Below are 21,501 nucleotides of genomic sequence, written 5' to 3'. Positions count from 1 at the left end.
TTAAGGTGTTCACTCAAAATGAGCATATGGAGTGAGCTGAAGGTGTGAATCCGATCGCTGACTCTGTCAACCAGCCTTTATCACAATGTACATGCAAATAACACTAAACAACTTATTTTTCAAATATAGCAGCATTTATTAAATTTAGCAATATCAATGTACAATCAATACTACTTTTATCAACAAATGTCAATCATATGTTAAGCTACCAATCATATATCATATGAAAAGACTCTGCAAAGACAAAGACTTTTCAAAGACAAAGACTTTTCAAAGACTTAACCTTGTCGGTGGAGAATATTCAAATGCAATAGGTGACCGAATTCACCCCGTACTTCCCTCGGTTCCTCCAGTGCACTTTGCACGGATCTCCCCGTAGAGCAGAGCAGAGGAGAGACCCGCTGATCAAGCCCGTTATCTCCCGCATTAAAGCTGTGACTCGTCGCCAGGTTGTTTTGTTTTGACCGTGGTTAAACACTCGGACAGTTTCTTCAATGACTTTGTCTGGATCTTGGTTGGAGATTTTCCCTAAGCTGATTTTGCTTCTCTGATCGTTTTGCTCAGTTTCTGAGGCAGGCAGCACCAGTTATGAGTCCTAGAACTCAACCCAAGCCTGGAACTCAGTCACGAAACCATTGCCCAACTCATGCTGCCTTTCTCCTGCTCCTCAATCTCAGTGCTCTTCGCGCCACCCCCCATCTTCACCCTCTAGTGCTCAAAAAACTATTAAATATGTTAAAACTGTCATGGAGTCCTGAACACGTTTAATTACAAAAACAGACAAACTGCCTCTGAACTGTCGGTCAAAAATTGACAATATGATGAACTCTGTCTGCTGTCATGACGTGATGCAAGTAACCAATGCATGCACTTTATTATGACCCGCCTTGATGAGAGGACTGACTGCATTTTCAAAGCCAAGTTCCGAGAGCGCAGTGACATGTAAATAGCAGCAATAAACGGGACACAGCAGTCCGGTACAAACTTCACAACAATACACAGTAAGTTCAACTTACTGAAACACAACTAAATAGCCTAAGTTCTGCCCAGAGCTAAAGCCTCTTACTGTACTCCTTTGTGGGGGAACAGGCGTGTGCAGTCCGTCCTCGGATGTTCCGATGCGCGAGGTGGGAGCCGTGGCACTTCCTAGCGGCTGACGGCGGTGCGCAGTCTTCCGGGTTCGGAACGGACGGCGGTCCTTTGCCCTTTTTCCATTCTTCCAAATTTTTTTGCTCTGAATTAAACGTTTTATGATAACGATTCATCTCGTAGCATATTGGCTTGGTTCCAGGCTTTAAACTCTTTATATAAGTATTTTATGAAATGTAAATGAAATAAGCGAATGTGAAATTCACTTCCGGAACCACAACCGTAGAGATTGAACCATAAACTCCTCAGGAAAATGTTTACTGACGTTAGAAATCAAGTGAGAGTCATTTTCTCTTTTCTTCTATAGAAACAGACTTTTTTTTTGCAACCAGGTAGTCGCCCTCTGCTGGTGATTCAAGAGATAACAGGCTTCAGGGACTTCCACATATCTATTTTCACATACTGTACATTATATGGTTGGAAACTATCTTACAGAGTTGTCAACTCAAATGTAGTTCGCAGTGCTGTATTTTATCCTCCCCATTCACATCAACAAGGCTGTGTTTTGTTCCCACCTATGCTCCTGCTCTTGTTGAGTGTGATCACATTTTAGAGACAGTCAGAACCTCCTTAATGTTTAATTCGTTGTATAGATGAAGCATCAAAATGACTGGATCCTACACTTCCCATGATGCCACTCTGTTGCTCTTCAAAAACCCACACCCCAAATTTTAAGCAAACATGTATTCTCACACCCCAGGGCCAAAGTAATCCTGATTATCATCGTGGTGATGTCACCATCGAGGTTATTGTCCCAGGCTTTGGAAAGCTGCTCCAGAGCCATAGGAGAAGTGTGTCTATTTAACATCAGCATCATAAACCTTTGCAATATAATATATTTAATTTGTCTTGGCACCTAATATCAGGTCGTAAACAAAGGGTCCTGTGCTGCCACCACAGGTAAAGTGGTGCAACACTTGAGTTCTACTGTACATGACCACCTGCTTTTTCTGTGGGGGGTTTTCTCCACCTTAATTAAAGTGTTTTCTTTGCAACTTTCTCATTCAGTGTTTGTCCCTAACTCCATTTGTTCCTCCTCCAGAGTTACTGGCGGAGAGCTGTTTGAGGACATTGTTGCCAGGGAGTACTACAGCGAAGCTGATGCCAGGTCAGTCGAACACAGTGTGTTTGGGTTGATATGTCTGAATTAATGTGTAATCTATTATGAAACCTGTGTATGGTGCCATTAAGGTATATTCAAGTTGATACACACAAAAGAACCACTGGCAATTTTACACCAATGCAAATCCTGAAATTGTGACTACCTACCTATACATACACAAAAACACAATCGCTCCTCATAATGCAGTGGACACAGCAGTGTCTCCTTTTGATATGCCTTTCATGCCCGAAATTCTCCTCTTTCTAAATGTCCTTTTTTTCCTGAGGTTTCCTCGGATCGTGGATCTACTTTCCCAGTATCTGCCTCTCTCCTGTTTATTAAAAATCCACTCACAAATGGACCTGTAAAGAAAAGCAGCTTCATCATAAAGTTTCTAAGACTTCAACTTTTCTTTGTGTTCAATTTTCCATCCAGCTCAGTTCATTCATGCAAATGAAAATATATTATTCAAGCTCAAGATTCTATTTTGCGGTCGATTTTACTGATGTGTTCAAATTTTTTCTTACTCACTAACGTTATTAGTATTTTTTATTATTTTTAAATGTGACATATAAGAATTGTATTGATGAAAAGAACATGCTTGTTACCTTTATTATATTTCTCTACGTTAAATGACAGGAACAGTTCAACAATGTATTTTCTCTCAAAGAGTGATGTGTAAACATGGTCAATCGTGTGCGTGCATGCGTGCATGCGTGCATGCGCGTGTGTGTGAGAGAGTTATAATCTGGCTCATTGTCCTGTGCGCCTAGCCAAAAGTATGATAAGACACATCATGAGGAAGTCGCAAAGAAGTCAGAAAATGACATCATGCATTGTTAAAAAATGCATTTTTCTAGGTACCTCTGCAGGATTATAGGCACAGCCTAGAACTTACATAGATTGAATAATGATTCATGATTATATGGTGTATAGTGTAGTAATGCATTAACTTTTGCAAACAATAACATCAGAGACACAATCTACAGCTTATTTAGATAAACAAATTATTGGTCATCCTATGGTATACATGTGAATGATGACATCATCATGAAATTGCACTATTACAATATGAAAGAAAAATAACATCGCATGTTTGGGTGTGTGCGGGGTATGATCGCCCCTCCGATGCCTACTGGCCTTAAGTTGGGACCCAAGCCATTTTTAGAGATGTTTATTTAAGTTTGGACTGAGCCAGGCCAGCTGTTTCCCTAATATACTGATAGCCTCATAACTCCAGCTCTGTAAAAAACACACACATACGATTAGTATTTATCCTCTCATCTCATTCTTGAAAGAAAGTAAATAATCATATTTGCCGAAAATGCTGGACTATTCCTTTAAATCCCCCCCCTTTGTAAATCAAGTGTTGTTACCAGATGTGTTGTGGTGTGTTGTGTCCACCCGTTTCCTGACATTTACCTATTCTCCCTCTTCCTCTCCTTCTTGCTTCTGGCCTGGTCTCTCTCTCCTCCACAGTCACTGCATACAGCAGATTCTAGAAAGTGTAAATCATTGCCACATAAATGGCATAGTGCACAGGGACCTAAAGGTTAGTAAGTGACCACAGTAACGGCAAAAAACGCCACTCTCGCCTTGCTCCTCCACTGCCTGATCAGTCGATTAGTTAACCTTTCCCAGAGTGCCCCCCCCCCCCCCCCCCCCCCCCCCCCCGCACCAGACACCCACACACCGCCATCTGACAGGAGTGTTAAACTAGCCACTTACTGCAGGGCACTGTGGGCAGGTTGGCTGGAGAGGAGGCGATGGGTTGTTTAGTGCTGGAAGGGGGGCCCTGGTAGAGTTCATCATGAACTGCCTCTCCTGTATGCCGGGGCACAAAGTGCATTTATCATTCATGTACCAAAACCATGCTGTGAACGAGCCACTGAGAGGCTGAGACCTGAGAGGGGGAGGAGACAGACAGAGGGCCAACTGAAAATTCTAGTGGTGATGGTCGGTTGAGAGGAAGGCAACACATATATGTAGGGCCTCTCACTCATAAAAATGTGGAAGATTTTTCATTTTCTTGAGGTGGCCGTCTTTGGTTCTTTGGCCAGCTCACATAATTAATTTTAATTCGCTTCATGAGACTAAATTTGGCTGTAACTATGAAAGTCCCCAACTGTGCTATTGGTCAACCTTTAGTTGTGATTAAAAAAAAAAAAATTATATTTTAATTTGAAGATTCCACTTCATAACACAACTCTGATACAAGACCAATGACCCATTTAGCCGAATCACATTTTTTGTTTTCATTCCACCCAAACAAGTATGTGAAGGTGATGTGTGTAGCATCTCATTTGCAATGCACAATGCTGCATTGTAAATACAGAGAAGTAATGAAAACTTGCATAGAGTTCAACACTGGCGGCCTGTTGCAGATTGAACCCTCACCTTCCTACTCGGTCTCTCAGGGTCTGGCCTCTCTGATTGGCCAGGAGCTAACACCACATCTGTTTTGGGACTTGGGCAGAGAATTGGCCGTGTTGTGTGAGTAGCAGACAATGGCGTAATTTCAGCAATGTCTTTTTACTTTCCTGGATCTGTCACAGCAAAACATCAGTGTGTGACTGTGGCAACACACACACAGACAGAAAAAGCTCACAGCTCCATTTTATCAAATTGCCCATTATTATGGCTCCTAGGTGGGTCAGTAGCCACATTGCTGTACAACCCCCACCCTACACACACTGACATGGCCAGCAGCTCCCTGAGTACCAAAGCGAGCTCACAGCCAAAGACAGTGAGTGGTAGCTTGTCACTAACCCATGTCCCCCTGGTGTTTGCATGCAGTCATTGCATTCAGCAGATCCTAGAAGCCGTGCTCCACTGCCACCAGATTGGCGTGGTCCACCGCGATCTCAAGGTAAGTAGACACACGAAAAAAGGTGCAAGCTAAAAGTGTGTCCCACATTTCCAACATGTCGTTTTTTCTATTTGATCTTCCTTCTCTATCAGCTGACATTTATCTTATCAAAATATCAAATCACATTCTTACCTTCTGAGGCTCAGTCACAGAGATGTTGGTTCACCTTTATCCCAGATCTTGTTTCGCTAAAATATCAGTTTCACTCTTCCACTGAGCAAGGACTCATCACCTCCCCCCTAATGGCTACAGAAAAGTGTTAATGTGCTCTGCAGCTGTAGACGGCAGTGTACTGTCTGTTGACATGGTTATGTAAACACCCCTGTCTGGAAAACCTTTTCATATAAAGTTTAACAAAAATAAGTGAAAAAATCAAATCAAAATTGTAAAAATCAATGCTCAACTTATAGATTAAATGCCTGAAAATGATTTATGATTATTACATTATAAACCATTAGACAGATTATTATTTACATATAATTTTGAGGTCCCGGCAAGTATAAATTATCAACAAACCCTTTTAAATATTTAAGTTTTAGTCTTGTAGGTTGTTAAAGATACACCAGTTTAATGTAGTTTTCCTCGTCTGCCATTTCTTCTTTGAGCAACATCACAACAAAAGAAAGCAGAACTCTTCAGGGCCACGTATTTTTTCATTACACGTAAGCATGGACTTTGTGACCATGAGCAGACTTTTTAATCATGTTTGCTGCGGCATGAAAAGCCGATATGCATGCCAATGGCCACCTGTCCGTACTAACGGCAGAAGTGTTCACATGCAGCTTTTAACAGAAGACGTCAGCTTGATAACCTGACGCAACAGACGTGATTTGTTGTGAATGACTATGAGCACAGGGTGTCTTTTTGAATCTCGAGTAGTGTGTTATAGCAATCACCATTAGAATACCTGCGACACCACACGATATCCCAACAAAGATTTGTGTGTCAGAAATGTTTCCCTTTTCATCCTCCTCTTTTACGACATGATCTGTGATGGTGACCTGTAGGAGCACAGAGCGCTGCTTCATTTAAACATGGTGAAGCAAAAGAAGAACAATGTTGGTGCATTCATGTGCAGCAGTGAATTATGTCACCGACACCACCATTTTGATCACCTAGTCACACAATTCATGAAAGAAGTCTCCTTCTGACCCTGGCAGTAATTGACACTATAGTTCCATGAGGTGGACTTAATCGATCAAGACCTCGTGGCTGGGGTGGTAGTAGATTTTAAACTGATTTGCTAGATAGTTCCCTGATTTACTGTTTTATTTAAAATGCAAATTTATTTCCGTTGTATTATTACTGGAATTCAAAGTTTTTTGCTTACTTTAATGCAGGTATTTTGCTGGATCTTTTGTTGTTGATAGTAAAATGTTATCTTCCTTTTTAATTTTCGGGGTTGCGAACCTCCAGCATCCGGGCCATATACTATAGGCAAAATACGAAAATACAAAAAGAAAAGAAACTGAGGAAAAATTTCACAACAGCAATTTTTTTCTGCAATAAAACAAAATAACAAATAGAACAAGCTTTGCATATGGTTTGATCCCATAGGTCTTGACATGACACACACCAAATTTGAGTTTGCTGGTGAGAAGTCTGTCGGAGGAGTTCGTTAAAGTATGACGTGCGAACATTTTCAAATTTGCACAATAAAATCGCAATGGTTTACTTGCTATTGGTCGGAGGTAATGGCAACCTTTTATTTTTTTGTAGGTTTTGATGTGATACATGTGCCTACGAAATTTCATTTATCTACATCAAATCTAAAGCAAGGGGGGATGTGGTAAGGGGCTTTATTGAGTCATTTAGACGCGCCCATGCCCGAGACCCCTAAAATATGAAATTTATCAAATTTTTCACCGGTTCTGATGCGTGTGCAAATTTTCAGGGGCAGGTCAAAGCACGTTAAGTGCCAAATTAGCAAATTCATTTGCGGAATAATAATAATAATTCACTCAATTACAATAGGTCCTCGATCTGACTGTCAGTGGAGCTTGGGCCCTAATGACTCTTAGAAGAGCACATACCATACCACTTAGAAATCAATCAAGCCGTACCAAATTGCACATATTCATAGATATCAGTCTCCTAAATATGCCTGATTTATTTTCTTTTTTTTCCCATTAAGATCTATGAATTATTCCTTATAAAATCGTCAAAAAAACACCTTATCTCACAGTGTAAAAAAAAATGCCTGGATCGAGCCCCTTTGTCCAAATACGTGGCAAAATTCAATCGCTTCTTTCTTGACCTCAGTTTCGTGGAAATCCGTTCAGTAGCTTTTGTGTATTTCTGCTGAAAAATAAACCAACCAACCGTCAAACCAACGGACAGGGGCAAAACCTAACCCCCTTGGCCGGTTTCATTTCTACAGTATATTATGTGGTTCTGGGTGAATCTGGCTGTATGCCTGTCAGATCATGGTCAGGGGGAACAAAACGACAGACAATGTTCTCAATATGGTTTTATAGGTCTTTTCTCAGGAGCTCTGCAAAGAAACAGGTCGATTTTGGCCTTTGGTCTAATTAATATACATGAGCCTCTCTTCTGATTGGCCGCCTTCTGAGTGACGCACGGCCAGGCCAACCACCTGATCTGTTCAACGTGTGTCTGTTCACCATCCTGTCCCGGAAGCAGGGCAGAAGCTGTTTCTGGAGAAACTATCACCCTGCTTCCCGACTACGCAAAATTAATCGGTAACCGGTGTCTGCGGCAGCCCGCAAGGGAATGGAAGCTGGACAAAGCTGCCGTGACGCCCCGAGCTGTTGCTGGGGCAGAGACGCTGGCTGTTCTGGACAATGAAGGAGCAGAGAGTGTCTCCCTCTCTGCTACAGTCACAGTGGAGGTCTAGCCACTCCCTCACCATCCTGAACAGCTGACGTCTCTGCCCTAGCAGTAGCTACATGTTGCGGGCGGCGACCGACACCAGTTACCGATGAATTTTGCACAGGTAAAATAATTCTGAGTTAGTTCTGGTCTCTTGTATTAATATCCTTAGGAAGCCTGTGCAATGATGTAGCTTCCTGACTTTTCTCGTGTTGTTGATAGCTCAGAAACGGAATGACGGGTTAGCGCTGGGGGCAAGGCTGAAGGAAGGGACTGCATAGCTGTGTCCTGATCACATTTCTGCAGAAGTCGTGGTGCACCTAGGCCTTATTTATTATGAAAAAAGCCAGGAAATCTCAATTTTGACAATATGGGCCCTTTAATGATATGGGACATGAAAAGCAGTCCAAGCCATCGCATTAGATAAGATTGAATTGGTCCTTGACAGAAAAAAGGTCCCCCACCCCTGCTTTTAAATACAGCTTCTCGTGTTTCACATACCTCACATACAGTGAGGTATGTGGTAAATTATGAACCTCCATTAAAGGACAGTCTTAACGTTTAGGGGGGGTCAGATGTTCAACTCATGATGTTTCAATGTTGCTGTTTGTTTGGACATCAGCAGACATTATGTACACAGTGTTCCCCTTTCCAACAAGCCGTCTGAAAACTGAATACATTTGTACTCAAATGTATTGATAGTTTCCCTACTTCCTCAGTCTCTAACAAATCTTTGGATTCAATTTTGTCAAAATTTCTCCATTTAGCCTAATGTGATTTATGTGTTCAGTACTGTGCCTCAAATATAAGCTTCTGAGATAAGAAATCCAGAAAAATCCTCTTTTTATCATAGGAGCCATTTTACGGAATATTCAAAAAGCCTGTATCTGTAATGCTTTGCCAATCAAATGAACCCGGGTGTGTCTGCGGTTTGGTTTACCTTCAGCAATAATGAGCTCGCACTTTGCATTCGCCGGCTGCACTCTTCCTGTGATCTGATTGGCTGTTGCCAGGCAGCTGCCACGGCTGGCTGCAAAAGCACAAAGATAAAACAAATACAACGCAACACAAACAACCACTGTTTGCCACTGTGTGTGTGTGTATGATTTAATTTCTCAAGATAATGATTTTGAGCAGCACAAGGAGTCCAAATCCTCTAAGTTCTCATAAAGCGCAGTAGTTTATTTGAATAGTTGAGACACTTGAATTTATCTTGTAGTCGTCAAGTGTCATAACTTTTTGTGGAGCAGTAATCGCATGCACACAACTGATTTTGACCTGCTTTTCCTATTGACAGTTATTCTTGACCGTGGGATAAGTATGTTCGACAGTGTTTTCTCAACTTGAAAGAGTATTCCACTAATTAGGCTTTGCGCTTCTATAACATTGTCCGACTCTTAACCCTAGAGGATCAAAATCGCGCAACCAGAGATATCATCTTATTTTACTCCTCAATGTTATCATTCTTCTTAAAACCTGGCAGCTTGATGATTGTTCGGTCAGAGATCTGAGCATGTCACGCTAATAGCAGCAAATGTATCCTTCAACCCTCCAACATTTTTTAACGTCTCCCTCTTGATACACTAAATGCTTCATTCTGTATTTTCAAACCCCAACACCTAATGACGTGCTGTGTAGTTGGAGAATACAGGCTGTTTGGCCACAACGAATGGATGATGAGAAATTCACGCTGACTATAAGACTAGGGTGGACACAGCTAACTCAACAAACTCCAAAGGAAGCAGGGACTCCCAGATTTGAATACTTTAAGATCTCTGAGAGGAAGACAGCCAGGGATTAAGGACAGATCTTTGAACAGTGACAGGTGTTACCATCTATACACTGTACACTATTGAATCAAACAACTTAACAACATTCAAGACACACTTGAATTATTGTTTTGAAGAGTAAAAAATTAAACAATAACAAAAATTAATTGGCAAGAATTGTTTTCAAGCATGACAACCCTCTGGCCACAGACAATTGCGCTGTCCTTATTCTTCCTGACTGATTCCCCTCTGTTTTTGTGTCCTGCTAATGTCCTTGTCACTACTGGCAGAATGAGACTGAGCCTGCAGCCCAATCAGGTTGCACAGATTGCCCAAATCTCAAGGATGGCACATCCATACGTGCAGTGGCAAGTAGGTTTGCTGTGTCTCCCAGCAAAGTCTCAAGAGCATGGAGAAGATACCAGGAGACTGGCTGTTACATGAGGAGAGTCGGACTGCGCCGTAGAAGGGTATCAACCCAGCAGCAGGACAGATATCTGCTCATTTGTGCAAGGAGGAACAAGAGGAGCACTGCCAGAGCCCTACAAAATTACCTTCAGCAGGCTACTGGTGTGCATGTTTCTGACCAAACTGTCAGGAACAGACTCGGGACTTGGGTACACCAAAATTTACAGCCTTTTTTCCCCTCTTCCTTTTTGTCCTTCATTTGACCCTTATTGCCAATCCACCAGGTCACATGGTTGTTTTCCGGGACTGGGATTGGGGTGGAGGATACTGGGGTCCCCTTCCCCTTCCCCTTTTGCATCCTTTCCTCCTCCTACTCCTCCTCAAACATCTGACCATGGCATGCCCTCCTGAATCCCACGACTCAGGATTCCCATATGCTCTACTAACTGCTCAAGGAACCTTGAAATACACACACTGACTGACAATGACTTTGACTACTGATCGCTTTTCAGTGAATGGCATGACCGATGCCTTCTGGAATGAATAGCACAGACAATATTAAAAAATATGTGTTGATATTTGTAGACAGTGTATGAACAACCATATAAACCATAATTTATTCTGGGCCTCTCACATATCTATTTTCATTCTCCCCATAAATTTATTCTGCTCTGATGAGGATATTGTATGTATGAATACAATATGTAAGGTAGTCTTAAAGGTATGCATGTTTTATTTTATTTTATTTTATTGGCTGAGAAGCTGGAGCAGTTTCTTCTCTGGGGACAATTTTTTTTACAAATTTCCAGTTTAAGATTTTTGAAGGATTCCTAATTTGGTGTCGTGGTTTGCCTTAATAATCAGTCGTGGAAGTAAGATGCCTGCGTGTAACTAGCCAGGCCTGTTTATGCGGCTGGTTTCATAAGCAGTCTGAAAACTGAATACATTTGCACTCAAATGTATTGATAGTTTCCCTACTTCCTCAGTCTCTAACAAATCTTTGGATTCAATTTTGTCCAAATTTCTCCATTTAGCCTTATGTGATTTGAAAAAAAATGTTTTCAGTACTGTGCCTCAAATATAAGCTTCTGAGATTAGAAATCCAGAAAAATCCAATTTTTATCATAGGAGCCATTTTAGGGAATATTCAAAAAGCATTTTTAGTTAGAAACCAAAGGATATTTTTAAGAGAGAGAGGAATGTTGAGGCAGTGTTTTTGAATACTAGCAATATTTTCCCAGTAGTGCAGAAGTAGCTTTTCTGTTTGTCAGAGCGGATAATGGGTGACAAAGTAAAGGACTTTCGTACTGGAGATGAGGATTCATTGCATTGGGTTCGGTTTAGGCAAAAATTTAGGGTAGGAGTTGTGTTGGCTAAATGTGAAAGAAGGTGGTAAAAGTCACTATTAACTTATTTTAAATGACCAGGATCTTATTTCCAAACTATAACCAAGTGCTGTGAGTGCCTATGAAGAACCTTAAAAAAAGTTTAATCATGCTTCAGAAATTGCTAAAATTTGATTTATACTGCTAGAGAGGTTATTTTATGGGAGAAAAATGAAATGCTTTTTTTGAGATACTTTCATTTAAAACCTTACCTGATGTTGACTGATGAATCCAGGCAACATGAAGTGTCTTTTAAAAGAAAATGTTTTACTGATGTACATTTATAACTCGTGAATGTAATGTGCAGGAGACTGTTATTATTTTGGAGTTTGACTTTTCTTCTATTGCTATTAAAAATCTCAGTGGAGGGGCAGGTTCGGAGCCTTTATTTATTTAGAAAAAACTTAATTGAATATTTTGTCTATGTGTTCATATATATACATAATCACCTGAAATAAAGAACCAATGTTTTTTCGTCAACTTTGAATGAGTTAAATATAGTTACATTAGGTGGACCTGGCTTCCTTGTAACTTGCCATGTTTGCTATGTCGTGTTGAATACGGTTGCACAAAACGGTCTACAATATGCTTATTTGCGTTGAATTTTCAGTGCTGCCGGAAACTGGATATGGAATCAGTGGTACGCCGCCATAAAGTGTACCTGTCGGTTGCTCAGTTGTTTGCGGTTTGAAATTTTACTTCCAGATGCCGCCTGAAAATTACAAAAATTACACACTGGGGCTTTAAGTTTCTATAAGTTCTATAATTAAATTTTTTTTATATTCACCTTGGTCTTGAATTCTTTTCTTGTTATTGTTATTTTAATTTGTGGGGATTCTTATCAGACTTACTTTACTTCAGATAGAGGCTCAATGTGTCACCCTACTGTCTTACGGCATTATGTGCAAGTGCAAATACAGAACGTCCTAGTAAAACTAATGAAGTAATGTGATGGAATGTGACAGCCTCAAAATGAATTATGGCTTGTACTGTCCCTTTGTAATGTAATTTATAGCCAGTGTGCACACTGCTCCCAAGATAACAGGATAATTGTTGCAAACAAGCTGCTTCGTTTTGATCAACAGCAGCTTCCCTTTGTTTTTAAGTGTGTGTGGGTGTGTGTATGCAGGTGTGTACAGGCCGGACTCTTGACTTACCTTCGTCCACTATACACTTGAACTATCTGTTAGACTGTACAGCTGCTACTGTACACTTGGCCTCCGGCTCAGCCATTAGTGATAACTGCTGAACACTAACACACACTATATGACATCAGTCCTTAATGTTATTACTCTGTCAACTATAAGCACCCTTCCTGTAGTTTTGAAATCCTCGAAGACTCTTTTAACTAAAACACTAGAAAGACTTTGAGTCTTTACCTACATTACAGAATGATATCACCACATCCGAGCAAGGTGCTGAAAGTGTTTCTCTCTATGTCTTTACTCTAAGCCGGAGAATTTGCTCCTTGCCAGCAAGTTGAAGGGAGCAGCGGTTAAACTGGCTGACTTTGGCCTGGCCATCGAGGTGCAGGGAGAACAACAGGCATGGTTTGGTGAGTACACAAAACTAGTTTTTCTTTTCACATTCAGTGATAATGTGGGGATTAATATTTTAAAAGCTTGCAATTAACACATGAACACATGAAATTTGTCATTTACATAATATATACCTGTAGGCTTTTTATGTTTCACAGCATGAGTTCACCCCTTCAGTGTCTTGGGTTGGATTTTGCAAGTGGTTTAAGACCACAACTAAGCCTTATATTCAGTATTAATAACCTCAGGGTCTGAATAATTATAATTGGTTGGTTTGTTCTATGAATATGGTTTGTTGGTGTTGTGCATTGATAGGAGCAGTTTTGGCAATTAGCGAGATATTCATAATTTTCAATGATTAATATTCATATTCATAAATTATTAATGAAATCAGTAAACGGGGCACCAGGGACTAATTATCCAAACTTGTGATCTGAGTCTCAAAAGGGTGTTCACTTGAAATATCAAGATTTATGATATTGATATTCCAGATTGAACAGGGAAGGTCAGTGAATTCAAGCACTGACTCTGTCAACAAGCCTTTGTCACAATATACATGCAAATTACACTAGGAAACTTCTCTTTAAGGTATAACAGAATTTATTAACAACAGTGAAATCAATTAACAACCAACAACACAATGATAATCAATCTCTATTATATACTATCACTACACAATAAATCAACACAGGTTACAACAATCCGCTTTTAGTGGATCTGTAGAGGCAGATATGTATTTGAATAGGGGCATACTGTGCTCCCTAAATGTATGAATGGAAAGTTTTAAGATGGAAGGTTTGATTTCCAACCTGAAAGAACCACGTGCCCAAATATCTACGGCCCTGTGAGTGTACATTAGTATCAGAGAGAAAAGAGGGGAAACCTTCAAAGGGAGCGGCAGAGCTCACGCAAACTCAGTTGGATCTTCCGCGTATCTGTTATTACGCAGGAACGCGCCAGTTGCATCTCTGGATTGCTAATCAACAGGGGTCTCATTTGTAAACGTGGCATATGCACAAAACGGGGCTGGAAACGTGCGTACGGCACTTCCCACGCAAAGGTTGTGATCTATAAAAAACAAACTTGACGGGAGAATGTGCGCACCGTAAGCAAACTCTGACCCGTGCATATGCCGTACGCACATTCTGGAGACAAGGGGAATAAGCGATACAAATGGTGAGGTAGTGAACTGAAGTCAGATTGTGGAAAGTAAATGTGAGAAGAGCGATTGACGCCTCACACACAGTGCTCACAATAATGTTTTCTCGCTCCGGTGACCAACTCCTTTTACTTCCTCAACAGTGGCACAACACAGAGAAACTTCCCCTTTGCCCTGACACAATGCAGCATTTAAACAAACTGCAAATTCACTACTGCAACTCTGTTTCTTAGGAACTCGCTGCTCACTGACACCGACACCACGTACACTTTTAGTAAGGATCCTACGCACAGTTATATAAATGAGACCCCAGGACGGCAGAGCAACACTCCCAAAGTCTGATCGCATCAGACAACAATAAAAAGAACACTGCGAGGTAACAGAATAGAATTTCAGAAACACTAAACAGAAATATCTGCGTTCTAGCAGCAAAAGGGACTCATCGGTCCTTAAATCACAAGCAACAATAAAACACACACTCAAAATCAAACTAACATCTGCCCAGAGCTAAGATGCCTCTTACTGTGATTCCTGCGGGAAGAGTTTGAGTGTGAAGAAAAAAAGGCTGTCCTCAGTTGGACTCGCGTTGCGGGCTGCGGTGAGGGAAGATGGCCGGGACTTTGCGCACAGTCGTTAACTGCGGGGCTGTTGTCCGGACGTCGGAGGAACAGCAGTCGACGATCTTTGAGACTTCCTTTGTCTGGCTTCTGCAGGCATCAGTTGAAAAAAATCCAGGCGCGTCGCAGCGGGCTTTAACCGGGATACCGGGGTTGTGTGAATCCTTAATTACACACAAAGTGAGGACTTCAGCCCGGCCAGCGAGTGGAGATCCTTTAAGGTCAAATTCTCGTTCACGTGGTAACTTCTGATAAGAAGTTACGGGTCCTTCTGTCTACAATGGTCCGACTTCTCACAGTCTTCTCACGGTTGGAAAGGGCTAAATGAGAGTCTGTTCTTTGCCGATATGGTGCGCAGCTTGTCCCTAGAGGACCCTGCCCACCGGTGAGCAGGGGATTTACGGCAGTTCTTTAGTTCGGCCGTGCAGTCTTTGCCTCTGATTTCAGGACATTGTTCTGTGGATTGTCAGAAGAGGCTTTCTCTGGTCAGAGTCTTTATGGTGAGACGCAACAATCCCCCTTTTGCTCTGAAGAGTGGGATGCTGGTCGCAGTCTTAACAGTTTTTTTGTCGAAGCGTAATCTGGGTTACACAGTCCATATATCCTTGAAAACCAGAAAAAGGTTTGACAGTCCATACATTTCAGTTCATCAACTACACATGGGCATTAGCATCAGGGCAGCTACCTGAGGCACATCTGGGCAGATGATTTCTAGCTACCTTGTTATACCTTCACATGTCACACATGAAAGAAAAACATGATACCCGAAATCATGTTCCACATTAATTTTCACCATATTGTTTTTGGTCGTTCCTGACAACACTTGAAAAAAAAGGAAGAAGAGAAAGGGGGGAAAGAGAGGGGAAAGGTGTTAAGGTTAGCGGCTTTGCTCTTGGAGAGGGTTAGAGCTAGCCAGTGGAATGAACACAGAATGGTGTGTGTACCGTGGCGGACGTCGTCCAGTCTGATCTGAATCTGGAATCTGTCCGCTACTCAGGCTGTTAACTGAGGAACTGACTTCCCTGAGGAGATCCTGCATCAGATCTCTAAGTATTTGCACGTATGTAATATCATCCTTAACAACTTGACAACTTGAAGTTCCTAGCACATGCAAAGTGTTATTGAGGACAGTGACTATGGGACTATGGTCCCCTGAAGGGTTTTACCCATGCCCTGAAAATATTTTTATTGGATTTGAAGACTCTTTTGGATTTCCATCATCTCCTAATTGAGTTCACCCATGTGTCTTTGGAGTGTTTTGATGCTAATGGAGTTGTTTGCTGAGAGTCCAATGGAGAAGAGGGGCCCAATGGCGGATGTCGCAACGAGCAGGCCACCCAGGAACCGTTTCGGACGTTTCTTTCCACTGAGATCTTCCTCAGTGACCAGAAAGTTTTGCAACTGCTCGAGAGTATGGATGATCATTTGTATGGCATGTTCCAGGGTGTCCTGTGTTTGAGTTCTGCTTGGCCTACCCTCAATTAACTGTGGGGGCCGGCGAAGGTGTCTGCGATATACTGCCCAGGGATCCAGCCGTACATAGATTCTGTGGGTGTACAGGTCGCAATGTGTGTGATCAAGAGTCCAGGTATTCCTTGTAGGACGATACCCGACGATGGGCTGGGCTCGACCATATCCTGGGACAGGTGACATGAAGGTTCAGGAGGATGCCGAAGATCCAAAGAGATCATCTGTAATGAGACCAGAGTTTAATAATAGGTGACCGGGGATAACTAGTGTTAGGAGTCAGTGCATGCTGACGGGTGAGTGGGGCATGCAGTAAATCCTATGGAGCTATGGTGTCGCATTTGTTTATCTCTGTGAGGGAGGTGTTTCTGACCTCTCAGGTGGAGAGAAGGGTACAAACGGCTTAATCAGGTTCGCGTGGACCCATTTGTAGGCTGGTGTCTGGCTGGGTTTAGAGGTCCGAATCAGGTAGCCTACCAGAGAGAGTTTGCCCGCTATTTCAAATGGACCTGACCAGCGGGTGAGGAACTTCCTGGAAATTCCTACTGGTGTGGCGCACCTGAAGTAGAAGACCTTGTCACCTACTTGGTACTCACGATTGGACGCTTTCCTGTCGTAGTAGTCCTTGAAACCTTTGACACTGGCCTCCAAGTTCTCTTTGGCCCAGGCAAGGTGAACCAAAGGTGATCGTGCAGATCTGTCATGTGCAGCCGTGTAGGCAGTTGCAACACTGATATCCTCTGGACGATACAAGAGCTGGAGTGGGAGGGTTCATCTCACTCCCCATCATCATATCGAATGGTGTGACTCCCGTGGTGCAGTGTGGGGTGGAACAAATGGCCATCAGCACCAGGGGGAGTTTTACATTCCAGTCCTTGCCACTAGAGTTAACATACTTCTTGAGCATGCTAACAATAGTGCAGTTGGCAAGTTCGACTATGCCAAATGACTGGGGTTGGTGTGAAATGTGAAAGATTGCCCCACAACATCGCCCTCATGACATTCGACGTGAAGTGGGTGCCTCAATCTGAGTTGACGGAGAGGGGTAGTCCCCAGCGGCTTAACACGTGATTCAGCAGTAAGAATGCAGTTGTCACAACTGTGTCGTTAGGCGTTGGAAGACATTCTACCCACTTAGTGAATGCACATGTGACGGCCAGGAGGTATTTATTACTTCTTGAGGACTTGGGGACTGATCCAACACAATCAACTTGAAGGTGTGACCACAGTAACGTGACACCTCGGTTCTGTTGTGGGGCCAGATTCAGCGGTCGGGATGGCTGGAACTGGCAGCAGACCAGGCATCCTTTCACGTATGCTTGAACGTCGCGGGCCATTGTTGGCCAGTATGAAACCTGAGTGAAGATTTTGAGGGTGGCCTTGTATCCGCGATGGCCAGCAACGGGTGAATCGTGGGCGTGGGCAAGCATCAACCCCCCATTGGTCTGTTGGGACAAGCTAACGAGTTGGTCCCTGGTTTGTTGTGGACATAGACCAAAAGGCCTTTTTCAAGCTTAAGGTGCAGTTGGTCCTTACGCAAGGTGTGTAGCACATTGGATTCAGGCAAGGGGACCTGTGGGGTCCCCTGTGTTGGAGGTTTTCGACCAGCTGACGCATGGTCTGAATGGCAGGGTCTTGTTCCTATATGGTCACCAGGTCGGTATAGCCAGGTTTGCGACCCAGGTGCACAGTGTGTGCGCAGTTTTGGGGTCCTCTCGCCTCTCCCTCACCTGTCGGCGGGTGATGGCATTCACTGCGCAGGTCTTGGATACTGGAAGCCACTCCTCTCTGAAATCCCGGGGTTTACCCTGTTCAGCACCTAGCTTTGCTAGGCGGTTGGCTTCATCGTCTCCGTTGTGGTCTGGACGGAGGTTTGGGAATGCCCCTTGACCTTCTTCACGGTCATACCTTGATCGGTTACAAGACAGTCACAAGCCAGGAAGAGTTAAGAGTTTTAGACTTCCTTGTTCCGTGCGCTTCGCATACCATTGTGTTTCCGTGTGGGTAAGTGAGAAATGAAACTGTGACGAGCGTAGTTGGAGTCAGAGAAGATCACCAGTTGCACCATAGCCAGCTTGGCGGCTTGCTGGAGCGCGATGAGTACTGCAGCTATCTCTGCGTACTGGCTCGTCTTGTTACCCAGCCAGTAGTTGTTTGGTTCTTCAACGTTGCGGTTGACCCAAACAATACCGGCTCCTGCCCGGATCTGGCTCTATGGTGATATGAGCAGCCGTCCACGTAGACTCTTGGGAGGTCTAGGCAGACATTCTCATTGTGGTAAAAGTGGTTGGACAGGAGTGATGGAGTGGTGACGTCTAGGGACTGGGGACTCGGCTGTCCTTCACAGTCACAGTGGTGACATTCGGCCAGACCCTGGCTTAAAGCCATTCTGTGGTTCTGGGCGTGCTTGACCTCAATATCATAGCCCTGCAGCGCCATCATCCAAGAGGTTATGCGGCTGTTGGAAATGTCTCCTTTTATCAGTCTCTGGCTGTTCAAGAAGGGCTTTTTCGCAGTCAGAGAATTTGATTTCGATGCTGCTTAAGGGTCAGCTCGCTAGGCAACAACTCGTTTGTCGGTGTCATGCTTCTGCGCCAGGGCAGCACTGAGGCAGTGGGGAGAGAAGCTTGCCTCAAGGTGAAACTCTTTGTTTTTGTCTGGGTAGGCGAGGCAAGACGCGAAACAGAGTTTCTCTTTCAGCTGCAGGAAGGAATGCTCTTGTGGTTCTCCCCATTGGAACGGTCTTGTTTAACATCCCCAGCGGCTGTCGTGCCGTCACCAGAATGGGTGCGTAAGTCAGGTTTTGGACCAGAAGATGGGCTGAGCGGTTGTTCAGCTCAAATAAGGGTGTGCCGCAGACGGACAGTCTGAGCTCACCGAAGCGAGGTAAGGGCTGGAAGAATGCCTGTGTGCCAGGGATCTTCCGTCCCTTAATGCCTGCTGTTCGAGCAGGGATAGTCAAGTCGACATCGTTGGCAACTTGACATGCCTGGGGAATGGTCTGACCTGACAACATGTGTTCTGGTTCAGAGAAAGGAGGGTGTCTCTCGGTGCTAAGCTGGTACCAAAGGACTTGTTTGACTGTGTCTAGCTGAACGCCGAGTCTGACCAGAAGGTCAGCCCCTACAAAGACAGGAGGGTGGAGTCAAGGTACCACGCTAACAAAATGCACCACCTGTTTCCTTCCGATGCATATGGAGACGGCGCACACCCCAATCGCTTTAAGGGGGTTTGCGGCGTTTCACCTTGTCTCACCTTGTAACCATTCTGGAGCGAGGCACTTCATTGCCTCCAAGCGCCAAGTCGGCATTCGCTGAGGTTTCGATCCCAAGAACTCTTGAACGCCCCCTGGTGGGGGTGCATATGCGTCTCCCATGCAAGCTGCACATACTTCTTGATCTCCTGCATGGTGAGGCCACCTGTTCTGCAGTGCATTGTGACCTCGTACCGCATGCACTCATGGAGGTTGTGGAGGAATAGGGACTTGAAGCCATGATCCTCTTCAAAACCTGGTGCATTACGTCCTTGGAAGTACGCATTCCTCAGGAGCCTGTAATAGTCACGAGGGGACTCATGCTTTTTCTGCATGATGGCGAAGGCTCCAAGTGGTTGCTGAAGCTTCATCGGTGAATGGCGAATACTTTTCGCGCAAATCTTTGCGGGGGGTCTCCGGCTCTGCACTCTCCCTGTTTGCATCCTACCTCAAGGACCACACTTACAGGGTTACTTGGAGAGGATCTTTGTCCAAACCCTGCAACCTCACTACTGGGGTCCCTCAGGGCTCTGTTCTGGGCCCTATCCATTTCTCTTTGTAAACCAGGTCATTATGCTCTTCCTGACTACAGTACGGTCTGGACGCCTCGCAGGAAAAGGCCAACACCGGCTGCTCCGGATAGCATGATTAGCCGACGCAGTGCGGTATTTTTGCCAGAGGTTATCATACCGTCAAAATCTTATACCGGCCCATGCCTATATCTTATATCCATGGTTGAATGCACTTATTGTAAGTCGCTTTGGACAAAAGCGTCTGCTAAATGAATGGAATGTAATGTATTTGTACTTTTGTGCCCTTATTTTCGTCTGTCACCTGCTTCTCAGTAAAGAGCTTGATAATCTGATTAAAGAATTTTTAAATGGAACATTTGCATTCTTGTCCCAGTTTTCTGTCTTTAAACGGCAAAATCATATGAAGATCTACAGTTGTGCCGTTTTATAATTCAGAGCCCAAATAAAAACCAAAGTGTCATCACTCCTATCTATTGGGAATATGGGTGTGCCACTGCTCTCGGCTCTCATATCAGGTTTGGATTGGATGGATATCAGGTCTATTTTTCTCCTTATTCCTTGTGGAACAGAGAAATAATTGGTCTGTTCCCTCAGCTCCAGCCTCACGTTGTGTTCTGACTTTGAGTACGGGTCTGCTGATACTTTTTTTGAAAGTAGGCTGTTCGTGAACCAAGCTTCATACCAACAGAGGGATGTTTTCCTTTAACCTTGGCTCATAAACCTCACTTTATGAGACCACTGTGTGAAGTTTTAGTCCACGTAAGGGGGTTCCTAACGTGCTTTTCAATATACAAGAGATGGTCAGGTGGATATATGTGCGTGTGTTTTGCAGGTTTTGCCGGGACACCAGGGTACCTGTCTCCAGAGGTGCTGAGGAAAGATCCGTACGGCAAGCCGGTGGACATGTGGGCCTGTGGTAAGATTTACAGCTTCTCATTTCTGGGGGAAGTTCAGTGAAGCAGTTTGTTATTATTATTTTCACACGATTGCTGTGGTCGGAAACAGTCAATCAAAGGCCTTCCCTGGAGAGTAAGCCAGGGACCATCACTACATCAAATGAAGCTACAACAACAGCAGAGATACTATACTTTTTCTCTGTTCCTTCATACTTGCTGTTACTAGGTATCAGCTGATTGCCTAATTGATACAACTGCTTTTTCTTCATTTGCTTGAAGATTTGTATTCAGGCCCCTTAAGTCTTCAAGCAGATGCGAGCATGCAAACATGCATGTAAACACATTGGCTATTTTAGTAGTCAGTAAAAATAATCCCGTTCATGTATCAAGTCGATAACATAATTATCGTTGGGTGCGTTATGAAGGTGACAAAAATGTGTTGTTACAGTAATATTACTGTCAGGCTTTTTTCAGCAAGCAACTTCATGAGCAGTATTTCCCCTCGTTGGTATCAAATTCAAATA

At 43.4% G+C, this 21,501-nt stretch overlaps 1 protein-coding gene across 10 annotated transcripts in view; it reads left to right on the top strand.

Moving 5' to 3' along the window:
* The window catches only part of camk2d1 (calcium/calmodulin-dependent protein kinase (CaM kinase) II delta 1), a 143,904-nt gene that overhangs the window by 92,186 nt on the left and 30,217 nt on the right, over nt 1–21,501 (top strand). For 6 of the 10 annotated variants that reach the window (XM_035626303.2, XM_035626302.2, XM_035626299.2 and 3 more), the window contains exons 6-9: nt 2,192–2,257; nt 5,048–5,120; nt 12,967–13,069; nt 20,914–20,997. In XM_035626303.2, the coding sequence (XP_035482196.1) occupies nt 2,192–2,257; nt 5,048–5,120; nt 12,967–13,069; nt 20,914–20,997 (326 nt within the window). Of the gene's footprint in view, nt 1–2,191; nt 2,258–3,730; nt 3,804–5,047; nt 5,121–12,966; nt 13,070–20,913; nt 20,998–21,501 lie in introns of all 10 variants that reach the window. The other 4 variants (XM_047328899.1, XM_035626306.2, XM_035626308.2 and 1 more) reach the window with 1 other exon arrangement.

This window comes from Scophthalmus maximus, chromosome 2 (genome assembly GCF_022379125.1).
Source record: "Scophthalmus maximus strain ysfricsl-2021 chromosome 2, ASM2237912v1, whole genome shotgun sequence".
NCBI classification, from domain to species: Eukaryota; Metazoa; Chordata; class Actinopteri; order Pleuronectiformes; family Scophthalmidae; genus Scophthalmus; species Scophthalmus maximus.
This window is presented reverse-complemented; position numbering and strand designations above follow the sequence as displayed.